The 18,235-nt window shown below is 37.3% G+C and overlaps 1 protein-coding gene and 1 long non-coding RNA gene across 5 annotated transcripts; one reads left to right on the top strand and one right to left on the bottom strand.

Annotated features, from left to right (window-relative positions):
• The first annotated feature begins 3,856 nt into the window (after window positions 1-3,856).
• On the top strand, window positions 3,857-18,067 carry ACADM (acyl-CoA dehydrogenase medium chain). 3 transcript variants are annotated; one of them, XR_003961543.4, is made up of 13 exons: window positions 3,857-3,991; window positions 6,538-6,637; window positions 7,455-7,552; window positions 7,674-7,743; window positions 9,687-9,787; window positions 9,870-9,950; window positions 10,759-10,889; window positions 11,976-12,084; window positions 12,912-13,052; window positions 13,130-13,225; window positions 13,927-14,175; window positions 17,240-17,380; window positions 17,771-18,067. XR_003961543.4 is itself a non-coding variant. In XM_002189492.6 (12 exons), exons 1-12 carry the CDS (start codon window positions 3,968-3,970, stop codon window positions 17,840-17,842), a joined length of 1,272 nt encoding a protein of 423 aa, XP_002189528.4. In that variant the 5' UTR covers window positions 3,857-3,967; the 3' UTR covers window positions 17,843-18,067. The 3 variants fall into 3 exon arrangements, 2 of the variants coding, with proteins under 2 accessions (XP_002189528.4, XP_030134689.3); XM_002189492.6 differs by lacking the exon at window positions 17,240-17,380; XM_030278829.4 differs by lacking the exons at window positions 13,927-14,175; window positions 17,240-17,380.
• Window positions 4,435-13,006, bottom strand: LOC115496148 (uncharacterized). 2 transcript variants are annotated; one of them, XR_003961552.4, is made up of 3 exons: window positions 12,864-13,006; window positions 6,917-7,765; window positions 4,435-5,611 (listed from the first exon to the last, which is right to left on the bottom strand). It is a non-coding gene; the product is annotated as an uncharacterized lncRNA (long non-coding RNA). The 2 variants fall into 2 exon arrangements; XR_012057250.1 differs by having other exon boundaries at window positions 4,435-7,765.
• Window positions 18,068-18,235: the final 168 nt, after the last annotated feature.

Genomic DNA, 18,235 nt, shown 5'->3' with positions numbered 1-18,235 from the left:
TGATGACCCGATGTCTCCTACTCATCGGCAAGTCCAGCTTGAAGTTTGCCAGGAAATGAGAAACACACACCCACTATGGGGAAGATAATGGCACCCTCAGCGTCCAGCACCATGCACACAAGCTGTGACGTGGTCATGCTCCAGCTACTGGTGCTGAACCCCTCACTCACCTCACCCACGGCAGTCTCTCCCAGCAGAAGATTTTCAGGACATGCACTCACTGTACCCACCTCAGCAGCTGGCAGCTAAGACCTCCAACCACTCCAGCAGCAGATGCTGAGACCTCCCTAACACCAGCACCACCAGTGGGCATCTTACATTCCCAAATATAACCTTGGTACCCAATCTACTCACAGAGGTCCCTCAGTAGTTGCCACTTCATCCTTATAACACACATACACATGGGAGAGTGAGACTGGGCTCAGTCAGACAAGTGTACCTACTGCCCTTTTTAACATTGACTGGTCCATTTAATGGTCCATTCTTTATTTTCTGCTCTGTTCCTCCAGATGCCCTTCCCCTGCACATTCCTTCTCTAGTCTGAATAGCTCCACAGATCCATTTCCAACATTATGGACCCTCACATTTGCATCTTATCAGGTGCAAAGTCCCAGTTTGCCTGCAGTTTATTGAGAGGTCGTTTGTTTCTCATCTTTGTTACTGTTATCTTTGACTGTCAAGTGTGTGTCTCCATATTTTGTTTATGGCTTTCCACCTTTTCTTGTTATCTCACTTGACAAGACCTTTGATCAGATAATCGTACTGAAATAAACATTCTTCATCAGCTAGTATGGCTGTCTGATTTGTGTGTCATCTCTGACTCCCTTACCATTTGTCAGTCAGGTCTCTGTCTTTCATGTTCTTGTTTATGGCTTCCTCAATTTCTGCACTGAAAAAGTTCATGACCAGATATCCTTAAAGAAGCACACATTTTCCTTCCACATAAGCTTATGAAAAATATTTTATTTTTAAAATCTGAAGACTAATCAATTTTTTTTTAATTGGTGGGGTCACCCATAGTCTCTCAAAAGCTTGTATGTTGGGACTCTTGTTCCAGATACTCATCAAAGATTTAAAAAAGGAGACGAATCCTAAATTGGGAAAATTTGATGCCAATAGTTATGGGGCAGAAAGAATTTCAGATAAGTTCAGGACAAATAAAATGTAAAATGGCACATGCAAGGGGTGCAGAGAAGTAGGTACATACAAAGATGAACTTTGAGTTGACCATTACATCCCACATCCTGTTGATAGCCAGAAAGATAATACATGAAAATTTTTACTTTGGTGTTCAGAGGAATTTTTAAAAAAGGGTAACAGAAAATCATACAAAAAGACCACAGAAGTTTTACTCTTATCCTTTTGCAAGAACATGAGTGACTTTAGAATTCTGATTCTTTGACACAAAGCTACGGCATTGCAGAAAGTACTCAAAGATGATTATTCAGCTTGGAAAAGAAATTGCTCTGTAGATATCAACACCTTTTTTATCAAATCTTAGACTCAAAGAGGATGACTGCTGCAAAGATGTTATGTTTGAACGTGCCTGTTTGAATTCAAGTAGTAGGGACCACAAATGAATTTATTTGATGTCTGATTAAAAAGAAGCAACCTGAAGTGGTTCTTCATACTGTAGAAACTAAGCTGTGGTTCCCAACACATTCAAAAAGCAAACAGTCAGCGTAATGGAAGAGACATCTATGCAGCATTATTAAACACAAAGGCAATCCCTCCAGCTCAGGAAACTTATAAATTGAAAAATTCTTGGACAGTAGAAAAAATTTAGAAAAAAAATTATAAAAATAGTCACTACATTATTGGTAAGTTACCTGGAATCATTTCCTGACCATTCTTCGTTGCACTACCATAAACTGGATACTATGCCAAATGGATCTTTGGTCAGACCTAGTACAAGTCTTGTTACTTCCATGGCAAAATGAGCTTCAGCTATTCATGTTGTAAAGAGCCTCATTGTTTATCACATGAATAATTAAGGAAAAATATTTGGTGTGTTTACATACAGTAGTTAAATAAAACACTTTCAAGACTTACAGCAGCTATGGCTTTATGATTAAATAAGACTTAAAATTTGACATTAAGTACTGTTTGTCATATCCAGGAATTAAACAATCTAAAAATATACTTGAAAATATTTTAATTCAAGAATGACATTATCTTGATTTTAGATAATTTAGAGTTTTCCATGGAGATGCTTTCCTTTCTTTTTTTTTTTTTTTTTTTTCCCAATAAATTTATGGTTTTAAAAACCATGAAAAAGCTGGGAAAAAAACCCCTAACTGCCCACCCTGGGCCACCCAACTAAATCCCAAGACAAAATAAAAAAAGTCACAAGAGCTTGCAACAGAAATTTAGAAAAAAATGTTGGGTTTAAGTTACTATTGTATCAGAGATCAAAGAAAAGCAAAACAGGTCATAATTCTACTAAAAAGAAGTTGCCATGCTTGTTGCATTGCATTACATCAAAAATTATTCTGCTTTAGAGATCATGAATTCAGGACCTACACACTAAATTTTACTATGTTTGTTTAGTGCAGTAACTTCAGTAACTCTTAATACATAAATCACTGCAGAAAATTTCATTTGCTTTCCATTTCTAAAACAAAAGTTTGAAACAAATGGCAAAATCCTGTTTGTTGTTAACAATTTTAAAAACTTCAAACCTGTAAAACACTTTAAATGTAACACAAAATGCAGACTTTGAGTGCTGGTATTTTAAAGTCCCACCACAGCTTTACATTCCAAAGGTATGGTGTACTTGAAACATACAGAATCTCCAAAACTACTTAAGCAACATAGAGTTATAAATTATGTCTTTTACTCCATTGCCCTTAAAGTACAGTAAAAAAAATCTCCTGATACTAGAGTGAAAAACCAGCAGCCTATGCACTGAATCAAAGCTGCCCACATGCCTTCCCTAAGGTAATCACCTCCAACCAGAACAGTCTGAAGTTTATAAAACACTACAATCTCCTTTCAGACAGTTGATAAATATGTCTGTAAATAACTTTTATATAGCTAGTTTTCTATCAAACTGTTTCTTTGGTATTAACTACAAAATCAATACTCTCAACTGTCAGAAACAAAACAAGCAACTAAGAGCCAACATAAAAAGGCAATAATGACTCAAAAATATTTGTTGCATACTATTTTGTATTATTATACAAAATAAAATGTTTTTCAAAATCCAGCTTCCAGAAAAAATACTTTATTTTGTTAATTCTGTTGAAATTTCACACCAAATAAGGAATTAACAGAAAAATCAATGGCTGCCATTTTTCTTGAAATCCTTGTTTTAATAAACCCCTAAATAACACTGCTGTGAAACAGTGAAACAGTACTATTCAAAAGCATATATTTTACGCAGCACAGATAATTTCCAAAAGCATTGCTTTTCCTTTAAAATACAACCGGAATTAAGAGCATTTATAAGCACATTTTATGTAACTATCAACACAGTTACAACTACCGTGTGCCAGGCCCAGTCACTTTCCAGTTCCTGTCACACCTCCAAAACGAGTTTATGATTCCCTGAGGTGCAAATTACAGTAAAACTGCTTACACGTTTCAGTAAAGGCTTTTCTGCTAACAAGTGATCGGAACCAGCCTAGGACACTCAGCAAACAGGCAGCAGACCGGGGCACAGGCACTGCCCGTGTTCGGGCAGGACGAGCAGGCCGGGCCGGTCACAGGGCGCGGGCTCCTCCACAAGCGGAGGAGGAAAAGGAACTCGCGGGAGGCTCCCCGGGAGCTCGAGCTCAGGGCTGCCCCACACGAACTCGCGGGAGGCTCCCCGGGGGCTCGAGCTCAGGGCTGCCCCACACGAACTCGCGGGAGGCTCCCCGGGGGCTCGAGCCCAGGGCTGACCCGGCCGCCCTGCCAGGCGCCGCCCCGGCCGCTGAGCACCGCCCCGCCGGAGCTGCTGCGGCTGCCGCGCTCTCCCGCCGACATGGCTGCGCTGAGGGCGACGCGGGTGAGTGGCCGGGGCGGGTGAACGCTCGGGGACACAAGACCCGGGGAGAGGCACGGGACGGCATGGGACGGACTCGACCAGGCCGGAGCGGAGCGAGCCGAGGCGCTGCCGGTGCTGGCGGCCGGAGGAGCCCGGGCGGCGGGGAAGGGCCCCGGGCTCGCAGAGGGCGAAGGGCGGAAGAGGCAGGACCAGCCCGCCGTTACCGTCGGGACGGCTGCCAGCACAGGGGCTGGAATCCACCCGCTGTGCTGCTTTTCCTGCCTCGCAGTATTACCCGAGTTTATGCCCGTAATCCTCACGGCTCGAATGGCTATTGCCGTTTGATGTTCTTCAGTGGAAATATTGCACAGCCCTGGGGTTCCTCATGTGGCAAAGGCCGCGTCGTGCCAAGTGTGTCTGGCACCTCTCCATTTAAGGGTGGAGACGGCTTCAAAACACCGGGGTTAGAGTTCAGGGTATTTTATTCAATGCATTTCCTTTAGCATACATAGCTGTGATATCTATTAACTACCTACGTTAATTTTCTAAAAATATGTGTGAAATATAATAGTTGGTTTTCTAAAGTACAAACCTTCTACTGTAGTGAACCACCAATAACCTCACAGCTTCAAACTAGAAAATTAAAACTATTCAAAACACATCTAGCACGACACATGTCTTTTTCTGGATTCCCCATTTCCAGAGGTATTCATGAGTCTGAATTACTTGAATGGCCCTTCACAGCCTCCTAGCAGCAGTATTAGTTTGCCCCAAATGTATGCAGCTTGGCCGCAGGTCCTAAGTGTTCCTGTTAAGAGTGAGGGAAGTCAGTGAGGGAAGAAGTCTCCATCTGAAGTTGGTATCTTATGGATCAAAAGTAATGCTTTAGGCGAAGGAAGCCCATAGGGAGGAAATTACTATTTCAAGTTCAGCCTCCTGACATGTTACCCCAGCAACAAACTGCTCTTGATAATTATTTTCCATTTTGCCCTGAGATACGTGAGGCAGAATCAAGGTTAGCGACCCTTAGCTTGTTGTTGTCCCAGCGTTTCCTGTGACGTACATCTTTTCAAACAGGTTCTATAGTTCTTTTGCCATCAAGGTAATAAATAAATGCATCACTTTCGTGAGTAGCCTTGTCATACCCTTCTCCTGACAGCATATTCTTCCAGTGTTAGTCTTGCTACACTGATGGTCATATTTGTAATTGTAATAGAGTTTATACAGTAGTGCAAAGAAATGCAGTAGGAGTTGTATCTAAACATCACTAGCAGTAGTTTGTCACTGAATCCAACTGTTTCTCAGAGTCAAGCAACGGGAAAGTTGACAAGTAGACAGATGGTCATCCAAATTCTTACATGTAGCAAACCCTCATCCTTTGTCATCTGATCAGTGATGCAGCTTCCAGGTATGAGTCACATCTGTCCACAGTTGTTTGTGGAGGTATTGCTGAGTTTTTCCAGAGTAATCTTCAGTGTTACCTTGCATACTATACAATAGGCATAATTTAACTGGTTTAAATTTTACAGCTTCTTTCATATAGGGTATCACTTGTAGCATTAGTTTGAATCAAGTACTTTTCCAGGTGTAGGCAAAACCTTTTGGTGGTAAAGTTACGCATTAGTCTATCAAGGGCTGCTCCTTAAAAAAAGAAAAGAATAAAATTTCAATCATTCAACTTTTTTTCAGCCTCATCTTGTCTTTTTTCCAGATAAAATAAGGTGTAAATAATTCTGAAGGATCAAGATCTAAATTTTTTGTGATATTGTTTGGCTTTTAATATGAGAGGTAGCAGTAACAGAAAACTTAGCAAGGTCCTCTTTTGCAATGTCTATTGTTTTTAAAAACTTGAAATTAATAATATATTAGCTACAGCAAAATGCAATCCTGGGGCTCTAAACTTAAAAAAGCAGAGAAAGTATTTACAATTAAAAATAATAAATTTGTGGTAACTACTAGGAGGAAAAATAAACTTCAGATAGTCTGAGAGACTGCTGTCTCTCCTATTGGAGGATAATAATAATCACCAAGTGTCAGTGGCAGCAGCTTATTAAAAGAAAGCAGAGATTAGTCTAGGACATTATCAAAATATTCTGATATATTGGCTAATTGGTAGGTTGTTATTAAAATCTTGCTAGATCTGCATGTAGGTAGGCATTGAGTAATAGGATATTCACTAGAGGGCCATAAAATGAAGTTTGATGAGTGTGTGTATAAATGAAAGAAACACATATTGCTGTGTCTCTGTGACTATAAATTTTAATTCTGCTTAACAATTTTTAAATACTCAGTTGCACAATACTTAAAAGTGCATACAGCAGTTCACTCACCCTTGGTCCTGTTAAAGCCTGAGATTCCTGGTACAGGTGTCAGTTCATGTAAGTGTTGCTTGCCACAGGAGGCAAACACAATGTAGCCAGTAATTCTTTTATTGCTGTAGTAATTGTATTATACTTATGTGTCACGGTTTCTAGAGAGGGAGTCTAAAGTCGTGCTGCAGATAGGTTAGTAGCTTTAGGAGGCTTGAGCTGTAAAGATCTTACACCTCATGTTCTTTTCCTCTTTAGCAAATGCTTCAAACCATCACAGAGCATGGATGGAGGTCCTATTCTAGTAAACCTGCACAAAACTTACATGTAGGCAAACCTGGAGCTGGCTTTAGCTTTGGTAAGTAGTACAGTTTTTGAAAGAAATGTAACAATAATGGGCAAATTGCAGAATTAAAAAGAAATAATATCCTGTATTGTAGTTCACCATGATTTTAAAATTAAGGTGTTTGTTCTAAATATATTTCTAGTAAAAATAGTTTGAAAAACCAAGTAGCTTTATCCTCAGCTGAGGCAAGGCAGATATGTGTGTAGTGTTAAGCTTTTCTTTTTTTAACTCATGTCTATGATGAGGTTTTTTTTTTTTTATTGCCAAAGTGTCTTAGCTTTGAATACTTACCTCATATTGCTGTTTTCAATGTTACAGTACCTAAATGTAGTCATAGTTGAATTTGGTTATCAAGAAATGTAAAAAAATAAATTTATCTTCATCTTGGCATATTATATATAATATATATGTACAAGCAAATTTAGAGGATCAGAGCTAGATGTTTGAAGTTGAAGAGTCAAGATATTTGGGTAACCTCAGTCTTTTTATGCTTTTAATTAGCACAGCATTCTTTTTATTTCTTCTGGTAATACACTTTATGTTGCATAGTCCTCTCTGCTTCATTTTCAATATTTTGTGGATAATTTCATCAGACATAAGTAAGTGCATATAGGGGTTGATCAGAGAACAGTGGAGGTTTTCTCCCAGGAGGAAGAGGAACCTGAACTTTTTTGCTTCCTGAAGAGCCCCAAATAGTGGTTTGGGGTTTGGGTTGTCCTGGAAGGATGCTCTTGTTGTTTTTTTTTTTTTTTTATCGTAGTCTTGACAATTGGCAAAGTAAAAGACAGCAGAGGATTTATGATCTTTTTCTCTTCCTTTTTTAAAATAGAACTTACTGATGAGCAGAAAGAGTTTCAAGCTACTGCTCGTAAATTTGCTGTGGAGGAAATTATTCCTGTTGCTGCACAATATGACAAAACCGGAGAGGTAAATTCTACCACAGTGTAAGGGAAAAATTGGGATGAAACAGACTTTTATCTTAACCTGCATGAAATTTAAAGTTTTGGTTGTGATGAATCAGAAGGTGATTTTTCCATGTCTGTTTCAGTATCCTGTTCCACTTATAAAGCGAGCTTGGGAGCTTGGTCTTATGAATTCACACATACCGGAAAGCTGTGGTAAGTAAACATCCTTTTTAATCTGTAAAATGAAACAATGAAAAGACATTAGATGAGATTCTTATGTGTAATTATGGATCCTACACCATCACATAAATAGTCAGTACTTGAATAATCTAAACTTAATCAGTAGGCAGGTTGACACATAGAAGTGTGGTACTAGGTGTAGGTGTAATCAGGAGACAAATTAGGCAGATTATAGTTTAGTAATTTATGACCACATTTTTCTACTGTGATTACAGCTGCTTAATGTTCCCCTGGTGCAGTGTCAGCTGATTAGGCAGAGAAATTAGAAGGTCATGTTTTGTTCTAGTCTCTGACACAGGCTGGAGCAATTGAAGAGTTTATCCCAGAAGGACAGTTTTTCAGTTTAGATTAAGTGCAGTACAACAGAGTCCTGACTCATAAGATGTATGAGCAATACAGACAAACATGATATGCTAGGGAAGGGTTTTAGTCAAAGGAACTCATGCCTCGTAAAATCATTGAAGTTCTCTGAAGTGGCTAATAAATTTGTGAACAGGGAATAGAGAATGCCTGAACTTCCGAAATAAGTTTTAAAAATCATCAGGTTTCATACTGGCCAAATTAGCAGCACAGCCTTGCTAGGTCTTGTGCTATTTAGGATGTCTATAAATAAACTGAGAAGGGCGTAAATACAATGGTGATAGAGTTTGCTGATAATACTAAGTTATACTGATAATACTAAGTAATCTAGAAAAGATGATCTGGTTCAGAGAGCTGCAGGAAAAGGTCACAGAAAAGAGTGAGAGTTAAAAAGGCAATGTGATTCCAAAAAGAAAAAGTGATACACATGTGAAGGGAAAGAATCAATCTGAACTTCACAGAGGAAAGCTATGCTGTGCACTAGATACTGCCTCTCAGAAAAGACATCTTTGGATCCCGTGAACATAAGCATAATGCTCAGACGTGGTCACAACTGAAAAAGTTAAGGTCAAGAGGGACTCTTAAGGGAATGAATGAAAAAGCAGAAGGCATAATTATGCTGCCTCCTGCATCCAAATTGCACTTGCCTTTTTAATTCATTATAGAGTCAGATGCTTCCATCTCAAGAGAGTATTGGGGAAATGGAGAACATTTCTAAAATAATGACAAAGAATATAGAAGTTTTATCTTCTGTGTGAGATGTAAATTCTATAGGAGAAATGACTAAAATGTCAGCGTTGAGAGAGTGTGAAAAGGGATTGATGGTTCACTGTCCCTTTTAATATAACTAGAAGGCATCAAATTATGTCAGTAGATGCTAGATTCAAAACAAGTGAAAGGAGATGGTTCTGTATGCAGTGTGGAGTTAATTTGCTATTTATTGCCCCTGTAGGATATAGGTGCTAAAATTTGACATAGGTTCAAAAAGACCAGATAAATTCATGTAACAGATGTCTGTCAGGGGTTGGCATAACAAAGATACCAAAGAGAACTATTTTTTTGACCGAGGAAGTCACCTTAAAGTTCAGGAAAATATTTTTGTGGTAGTTGTTACTGTACTTCTGTGTAGTGTTGGCCAGTTTCCCATAGTGTTGGCTTCTGTCAGACACAGATTACTGCGTTGGTTGTCTACTAATATAGACACTTTTTTGTTCCCAAATGCTTTTGGTTCAGGGGCCCTTTCTCTGCTTCCTAGGAACTCTTAATTCTTGAATGTACAGTAGTAAAAAAAATGTGAGTGATAAGTTCTTTGCCACTTTGTGCAAGTTGTCCCACATTAATCAAACAATAACTCTGGAAACACGATAGATAATTTTCAAATCGCCTGTTACTCTTTTGATGAAGATTTATTTTAAAAGCTTGCGTGAGAATGCTTAACCAAACACAGTATACAGTCAAGTGTATGTGGAATAGTACATTATTATGTTATGTAAATCATTAGTATTAATACATTATAATTTAAATCCCCTTGAGTAACTTAAATACTTCAACCATAGGTGGCCTTGGCCTTGGCAGTTTTGAAGCATGCCTTATTACAGAAGAGTTAGCTTACGGATGTACAGGGGTTCAAACCGCCATTGAAGCAAACTCCCTAGGGGTGAGTCTTTTCTTACATCCCTTAAACTACAATCTCTGCCTTTGAAAGAGCCAGATTAATGGTCTAAATATTTTTTTTTCAGCAAATGCCAGTTATCATTGCGGGAAATGAGCATCAACAGAAAAAATACTTAGGAAGAATGACAGAAGAACCAATGATGTGTGTAAGTGTAACTGCTATACTGCAGAATGTTTCTGAACCACATTAATTGTATTACTCCTTTTTTTATTTTCCTCCTTTTTTTGCGTTTTTTTTTTTTTCCCTGAACATTTACATGTACTCACAACTTAGCCCTGTTTGATTTTTATGTAAACAGGGACATTTACTGAAAACTAATACCTAATGAGATACATCCAGTAAATAAAAAGAAGATATTACTTGGAAAATTATTCCCATCCTAAGTCACTTACCAAAAATTAATAGTTTTTATTTCCATTTCAAGAAGGGTTGTAGATGTTTAAGAAAAATATAAGGTTTATGTAAAGAGACCCTCACCTTGGAGGGGGATGACACTCTATTTGTGATCTCAAATATTACATAAACAGTACTTGTTACATAGAAAGGAGTAAAGATTCATGTGCAATGTATGTAAATTTACAAGTAAGCCTCCTAAACTGAAGGACTCAGTGCTCCTATTTTCAGACTTTAAAGATCCTCAGCTTTCACATCAGAATTTTTGAATCCTGAGGAAGTAGTAACCTAAAGGTTACAGAATGTTTCTGTTTGATTAAAAGCCAATTTAATGTATTATTATGGATTTATAAATAAAATTAACCCTTACTTGGCCAGGTGTTTGCAGGGAGGAGGGAGCTGTGTGTAGGGTTGTTTTGGGGTTTTATTGGGGGGTTTTGTTTATTTGGTATTTGGATGTTACTGTGCAGTTCACTTTCAACAACTAGTTTGATGCACATAATCTGCATTAATTTGTAGTTCACTAAAGATAGAACTTTTTGCATCTTAATTTCTTTTAGGCTTACTGTGTAACAGAGCCGGGAGCAGGCTCTGATGTGGCTGGTATAAAAACAAAGGCCGAGAAGAAAGGAGATGAATATGTTATTAATGGTCAGAAGATGTGGATCACAAATGGGGGGAAAGCAAACTGGTATGTTAACTGGTGTCATAGTTCTATGCTGTTCGGTAGTTTTACCCCAACCCTCCAACCTCAGTTAAATTCTTTAAAGACCTATCCTTTAAAAACCTATCCTTCAGACACAAATCTGAATGTTCTCTGTGTTTCAGCAGACTACATTCTAATCTCTGCCCAATTTATGAGGATAGCTATCAGGATAGCATTATACAAATGCAGTCTTGAGTGCTATGCAAAGCCTGAAAAGAAAAATGAGTGATGACATTATGACTCCACACTCAATAATGCCCTCTCGAATCTTTCAGCTATTAAAATTAAATGTGATTCTACTAGAAACACCTCTTACTCCTAGTGAAGCTAGAAACGCTGTTAGATTGTAGTGTTACTTTTTATTTTCTGAAAAGAAGACATTTTCTATCTGTCAAAGATCGCAGATATTGTCTGGAGCATGCTTTTATAATGTAAACCTCTTAAATCATGTCTTACATCACGCTGATTCACAACACAGAAATTCCCTGAACTCAAGTGGAAGAAACTTTATACGCTTACCCAAAACCTGAATTTTCTAGTTATTTTCTTGTTGAAGGCAGACCTACTGAAGACAATCTGTAAGATTTCTTTTGGCCTTACTGAATACCATAGAAGTGATTTACAGCTGTTTAATAAGAGAAATACTTATTTAAAACTTACACTTAGAAAAATAAAATCAAGATCTTTGAAATCAGATTATAACTTTTACATCCAAGAAAGTATGTCCTAAGCATTAACTTTTATGTACATGCAATGAATAGGTTTCTTTTGTACTTTTTGGGAAGCTGTTAATAGCATAAAGACTTACAATACATGGAAAAGGTAGGGTATATTTGCATGTTGATCTCAGTAACTTTATGAAATCTTGAATCTTTGAAACTTCTACTCTCTTGCTCCCTCTTCTTTTATTTTCAGGATGGGCAAGAAAGAAAGGTTGTTAACTCACAGAATTTATTATATGGTAGAAATGCCATAAAAATGCTAAATAAACAAAAATGTTTAAAGTGCTAGATAAATATATTTTGTGAATTGTGACGATAAACTGCATCCATCTACTCTGTTTTACACTAGGTATTTTTTGCTAGCACGTACGAATCCAGATCCAAAAGCTCCTGCAAGCAAAGCCTTTACTGGATTCATTGTGGAAGCAAATAGCCCAGGGATCCAAGTTGGAAGAAAGGTGAAGGCTGTGTTTCCTGTTTGATAAGCCAGGAATTGTTGTTCAGTTCTAAATCAATAATAAAACAAATGTATCACTAAAGAAAAAAGAGTTGCAGAACTGAGCAGTTTCATATGCTTATCTACAAACATCTTTTCATTTTCACAACACAGCGGGACAATTCGTAAAACATAATTTTAAAGCTATTAATTCAGAAAAGGAATTATTCAGAATGGTCTAAAGTAAGATGACGACTGCAGAGAGCCTTTGAGTACAACTGTATTGGCAGGTGCCAATAAATGAGAAGTAGTATGCCTTGAAAAAGTAAGAAGGAAGATGAACAATTTTGACAAAATACACACATAGTGAGTTTTAATTTTAGCTAGTGCTGGTCAAAGAAAAGGCCTTAGAGATACTGATGCTAGTTCTCTATCTACAAAAGAGTACTATTTTTAATAGTAGGTAAAACTGAATGCTGAACATGAGGCAAGAAATCCGAAAACTTGAAAAGCTTATTTATTTATTCACTTGTAGTATACCTGTACTTACTGAATATCAGATTATTTTCTTTTTCCACTTGCATCTCAAAGATAGTTGAACTAGAACACAAGACTGATTACAGTGACAGAACTCATTTCATATAAGGAGAAAGTAAGCTGCCCAGCCTAGACAAGTTAAGGGCATGCTGGTCTGCAAATAGAAAACTAGTATTTGTCTTGCATGAGGTAATTTTTAGATTAAGTGTTTTGGGGAAGAAAAACTATGCTTTGAGTCAACAAAAGATTGAAAACATAATGTACCTTTGAATAATCCAAATTAGTAGCACATGTGTAAATTTCCCACTTCAGGAAATGAATATGGGTCAACGTTGCTCAGATACAAGAGGCATTGTCTTTGAAGATGTGAGAGTCCCAAAAGAAAATGTACTGATAGCAGAAGGAGCTGGCTTTAAAATCGCAATGGGAGCTTTTGATAAGACCAGACCACCTGTAAGTATAAGAAAAAAATGGGTTATAAAATATAGCAGCAATTTCTGATTTTTTATTCTGGTCTGTATGAAATTTAGGTGGCAGCTGGTGCTGTTGGATTAGCAAAAAGAGCCCTTGATGAAGCTACTAGATACGCTTTGGAGAGAAAAACCTTTGGGAAACCAATTGTTGAAGTAAGTGTGGGGGCAAACAATATCATAAGAGCTTATATTTTCACACCAGATGTACTGTGACTGATTTTTCAAGGTTATTCCTTGATATGTATATTTTCTTAGTTTTTATATTATACCTCTGCCATTTTGTGGTTTCCAAGTATATAGGTTGCACTGTAAGTAAACTTAGCTATATGGTAACTTCAAGAATTTTTGGTAATTTATCAATGATAGTAGGAAAAGCAGAAAGAAAACTCTGTCCCAAAGCTCAGAACTTACATACCAACTGGGCATACTTAAGTCTTCAGTGCTAATAAAGAGGAATTTTCAGGAAAGAAGAAAACATCTGAGGTATGTGAAACAAGATAAATAGCATTAACACCAATAGAATACATTGCCCATAGAATACATTGCTGCTTACCAGTTTTGAAAAAATATGAATAAACAACCAATAACATCATAGGGATGAAATACTGATGAAACAACTTCAACTGTTGTTTCATCAGTATTTAATCCCTATGACTAAATGGATCTGGAAATCAAAAACTTAAAGAGTATAATTCAACATGCATATATGAGAGTGTGATGCATGTTCTGCATAACTTCTCTTGTACAACTTACTGAGTTGTTTGAAAAAAATCACTGTATTAAGGAGATTTTATCTTTTCTGCATGTCATAAAATTTTAAGCAGGCAATATTAACCTAGTTCATTTCATCACAGCACCAAGCAGTGTCTTTCTTGCTTGCTGAAATGGCAATGAAAGTTGAACTTGCTAGGATGGCTTACCAGAGAGCTGCATGGGAAGTTGATGCTGGTCGCAGGAATACCTACTATGCTTCCATTGCAAAGGCATTTGCTGGTGACATTGCAAACCAAGTAGCTGCAGATGCAGTACAGATTTTTGGAGGAAATGGATTTAATACTGAATATCCTGTAGAAAAACTAATGAGAGATGCTAAAATCTACCAGGTAAGTAAAAGAGAACGTGCTAATGCATAGATTTTATATAGAATAAAGTAACGGCTACCTACTTCAAATCATGGTGTAATTATGTGATATTTAAAAATGTGATATTAAAAAAATAATTTTAGAATGAAAGCAGTAATCCTTCCATTTAAAGAAACAGTGATTCAAAACGGGAAATTTCTTCCATAATAAAGTCATTGCACTTGACAAAAACTGAAATCACATAAGAGAAATAAATTATATTGTGTGAGGTTTGGGCTTTTTTTCCCTCTAATGTGGTAACTTGTTGCAATTCTTGGATTCTCATTTTTGAAGTCTTCAAACTCTTGGGAAAAAAATCTTGATCAAAATTCCAATGCTTGCTTTGGTATTCTGTAAATACAGGTGGTTTACATATCATACTGTTCTGGAAAATCTTTGGAGATGCAAAACTTTTGACCATCTGTCTGTAACCTGGATTGATGTCTGCTTATAGTTCAGCTGTCTTCTCAGCCTGAACACTAAAGCAGTTTCTTACCCCAACACCTTATGAGGGAAGAGGTGTTTTTTGTTTGGTTGGGGTTTTTGTTTTGCTTTTCCATTAAACTTTCTGTTTGAAACTTTGGTATTATAAACTGCGTAGAACGCTGTGGCTGATGTATCAACAGTATTGAGTATCAAGGTGTTGTAGTTTAAACCTAGCTGGCAACTAAGTAGCCACACAAGGGTAGCTCACTACCTTCTCCTCCCTGCTCCTGAGGGATGGTGGAGAGAATTGGAAAAAAATTGTAAATCTCATGCATGGAGAATAATTGAAATAAATTTAATAATAACAAGTTTAATAATTGACATAAAGTAAATTAGAGTAATAAAAGAGAGAGGCAGATAGGAACAAAACCCAGGAAGAACAAGTGATGCACAATAAGGTTGTTCACCACCTGGTGAACAATGCCCACCCCATCCACCCACAGCAATCAGCACCGTCCTGGTGAACTCCCCCTAAGTTTATATACTGGGCCTGACTCTCTGTGCCATGAAATGCTCCTTTGGCCATTCCAGGTTAGCACTCCTGGCCACGCTCCCTTCCAGCTTTTTGTGCACCTCATCACTGGCAGATCACAGGAAACTGAAAGTCCTGGATTTGCAGTAAGCACTACAGAGCAAGAACGTGTTACCAACACTGTTCTCACAAAACACAGCACTGGACCAGCTACTAGAAAAACTATTAACCCTATCCTAGCTGGCACCATGACATGTAAATGTGTTGTATCAACAGAAGTGTGACACAATGTAGAGTGATTATCCATTCTTTTAACAAGACCTTTTTGTACTCATATTTATCCCATAGTTCACTGTAATCCCCAGTTTTCTTTACTGCAATGTTACTGTCAAGAAATTATTCCGTGTCATGTTGTAATTAGTATGTTAGCATATACTATGCTGCAGTTCTTCATTCAGCAAGAATATTTTACTTGCATTTGGTAAAACCAGTAATCTTTATTGATATCTAACACTAACAGTGACTAGATAAAATATACCAAAGTAGATGATACCAAGAAACGCACATAGACCATGACCTCTAATGATTGTTAACTATAACAGCTGTCAATCCAGGATTCTAGGCAGTTAATATTTGTCCTACAGCTGACTTCAAAATGCAAACTATTATTGCCACTAGCCAAGAATTAATTTTTTTCTCAATTTAAGGAAAGACAACTGCTATGCTGTAATCTAAAGGTCCCTATAACTAACTTCGCTTTTGTGAGAGAGGAAATGAATGACTAATTGAAATTTATGATTGTGATTTTTTTCCTGTCAGGTTGCATGCTTTTTTAGAGAATGATGGTTTGAGGGTTGAAACTCAAATTCATTGAGATTGATTTAACAAAATCCCATTATTACTTAGTTTTTTCATTACAGTGATCCAAATGCATGGCTAAGTAGGCTTGTTTTTCTAATTAATCAGACTTAGTATTAAATTTTCTATGACTGTCAGTTCCATTTCATCCCCAAAAAAATTCGGGAAAGGTTTTGTCTTGCAAATATTTTGTCCATATCTCTTGATTATGTCTTACACTTCACTGTGCTTTGGTGTATTATTGCTCAATTCCAGATGGTAGGTACTTTTGGCCATATGTTGCATGCAGAAAAACTTGATTTTTCAAATTATCTTTCATTTTTTTTGGTATTACACAATCCTTTTATTGTGTTTACTGATAACATTTTTACATGTCCTTACTGTGTCCTAGTTTTGTCTGGCTAAAAATCTTGGCTACTTTGATAGAAACTCTTAGGTTTGGAAACTCTTAAATTTAGAAAACTTCCTTTCTTTAATTGTCAGAGAGTCTTGAAACTATTTCCATCAGCTTATAAACCAAAACCTTTCCTGTAATTACTTAGTAAGATTGTGAGTTGTGATGTCTTTACACTTGATTTCCATGGCTGTGTTCATCCGCAAGTGCAAATTTTAGTGCAATAGGAGCAGTTTGGTAGATTGCAGGAACAGCTGCTGAGACCCTGACAGCTATGCTCTAAGCAGTTTGAGGAGTCTGAGTTCATAGCAAGCCTGTTTGGTCCCTTGGAATGTATGTCCCTAATAGGCATCCAGCTGTTAGGGTCCAGGTGCAAGCTTGTACCATTATGGCTTTCCTAGGGATTGGTGAATGTTTAGTATAGAGAGAAAGCAGAGCTTCCATTGCAGTTGGTTTCAGAAGGCACCTAGTACTCACAAAACACAGTCTTCTCGGTGGACTGGATCAACATGGGGTAAGCAGCAGCAGAGAATTCACCCTGGGAATCAACAGCTTGTTCTGAACCAGAACACTAATGTGAACACAGGTTATAGCATTCTTATTTTTAAAATGCTTTTAAGGTTCCTGGAAAGATTATTCCTATAAGTGAATTTGCATAATTTTCAGCAATTTGCCAAACCAAGTTCTGACAGAAGTGGGAGCTGAAATATTAAAACCTCTAGGCTATGTTGCCTCAGCCGTTGCATTACATTGCAGTATGCCTGTGGAGCATACGTCCTCCTTTGGTATTAGAACTTCATAGGTGCTTTTTTGTTTATTTTTGACTTTGCTGCCAGCAAACAAACAGAACAGAGGGATGATGCAGGCTGTTTCTTCAAGAAAATGCAAGAATAAAGAAAACCACAAACAAAACTGTGTGGGAGAGAGTACTAGTTAATAAGAAGCAATGGAAATAAATGGATCAAAGACAACATATGGTATGACCTTGAAAGTCTAGTTAAAGAAAACACTTAAGGACAAGTCATCTCTTCTCTTCTAACCATGATTTCAGATCCTACTTTGAAAAATCTAAATAACGTATTTTCTTCCTCAAATAAGAGGAATGTTGTAATCTGTTTTCATGACAGCCCTACTGACTTTAGGTTAGGAGCACCTGAGAGAACAAGACTTTCTCAGTATCTTGTATGAGTTACATTTAATTTAGCCCACTGTAATTACTCTGGCACACTGGAATTTTCTTTGGTTTTTTCTGTCTTCCTGCACATTGTAATCCACATTGGATTAGTGCCATGGAGGTTTAAAAATGTATACCTGCTAAAACCTTTTTAAAAATCACCCAGTAACATTATTGCAATTCTCCTTTTCAGATTTATGAGGGAACTGCTCAGATTCAGAGGATGATCATAGCTCGTGAACATGTTGGCAAATTTAAGGCTTAAAGGAATGTATAAAGTGTGTCTGGCACTGCTGTAATCTTCTGTGTTCTTATGGAAGATTTTAGTGTGTTTCTCAATAGAATTAAAAAGGGATGAAAAAAAAAACTTCAAAATATTTTTATTCCGTTCATTATTAAGCACTGATTCTGTTCTCAGTATAAAGTAAGATAGTCAGAGTGTAATTTTTGACAGTTAATGCTGCATTTAAATAAAATATTTTTAAGAGAAGTGTGGTTGGTTTGTATTAATTTTGCTTGTCATATCACTTACACTGGACAACTAACCCAAAATACAATTTCTGAAGTAGGTTAATAGCTGTATTTCAGTTTCTCTATGCTCTTGCCCCAAGCAGCTGAAGAGCTATTCCAGCTGAGCAGCAGGAAGGCCTGCATTGCT

This window comes from Taeniopygia guttata, chromosome 8, assembly GCF_048771995.1.
Source record: "Taeniopygia guttata chromosome 8, bTaeGut7.mat, whole genome shotgun sequence".
NCBI lineage: Eukaryota > Metazoa > Chordata > Aves > Passeriformes > Estrildidae > Taeniopygia > Taeniopygia guttata.
Note: the sequence above shows the minus strand (reverse complement) of the source record. Positions and strands in the feature narration are given on the sequence as shown.

Excerpts from the sequence above, each read along its gene's own strand:
- ACADM (XM_002189492.6), top strand. The coding sequence starts at position 3,968 with ATGGCTGCGCTGAGGGCGACGCGG. Across the intron at positions 9,788-9,869 it reads TTGAAGCAAACTCCCTAGGG|CAAATGCCAGTTATCATTGC; the intron begins GTGAGTCTTTTC and ends TTTTTTTTTCAG. Across the intron at positions 13,226-13,926 it reads TTGGGAAACCAATTGTTGAA|CACCAAGCAGTGTCTTTCTT; the intron begins GTAAGTGTGGGG and ends ATTTCATCACAG.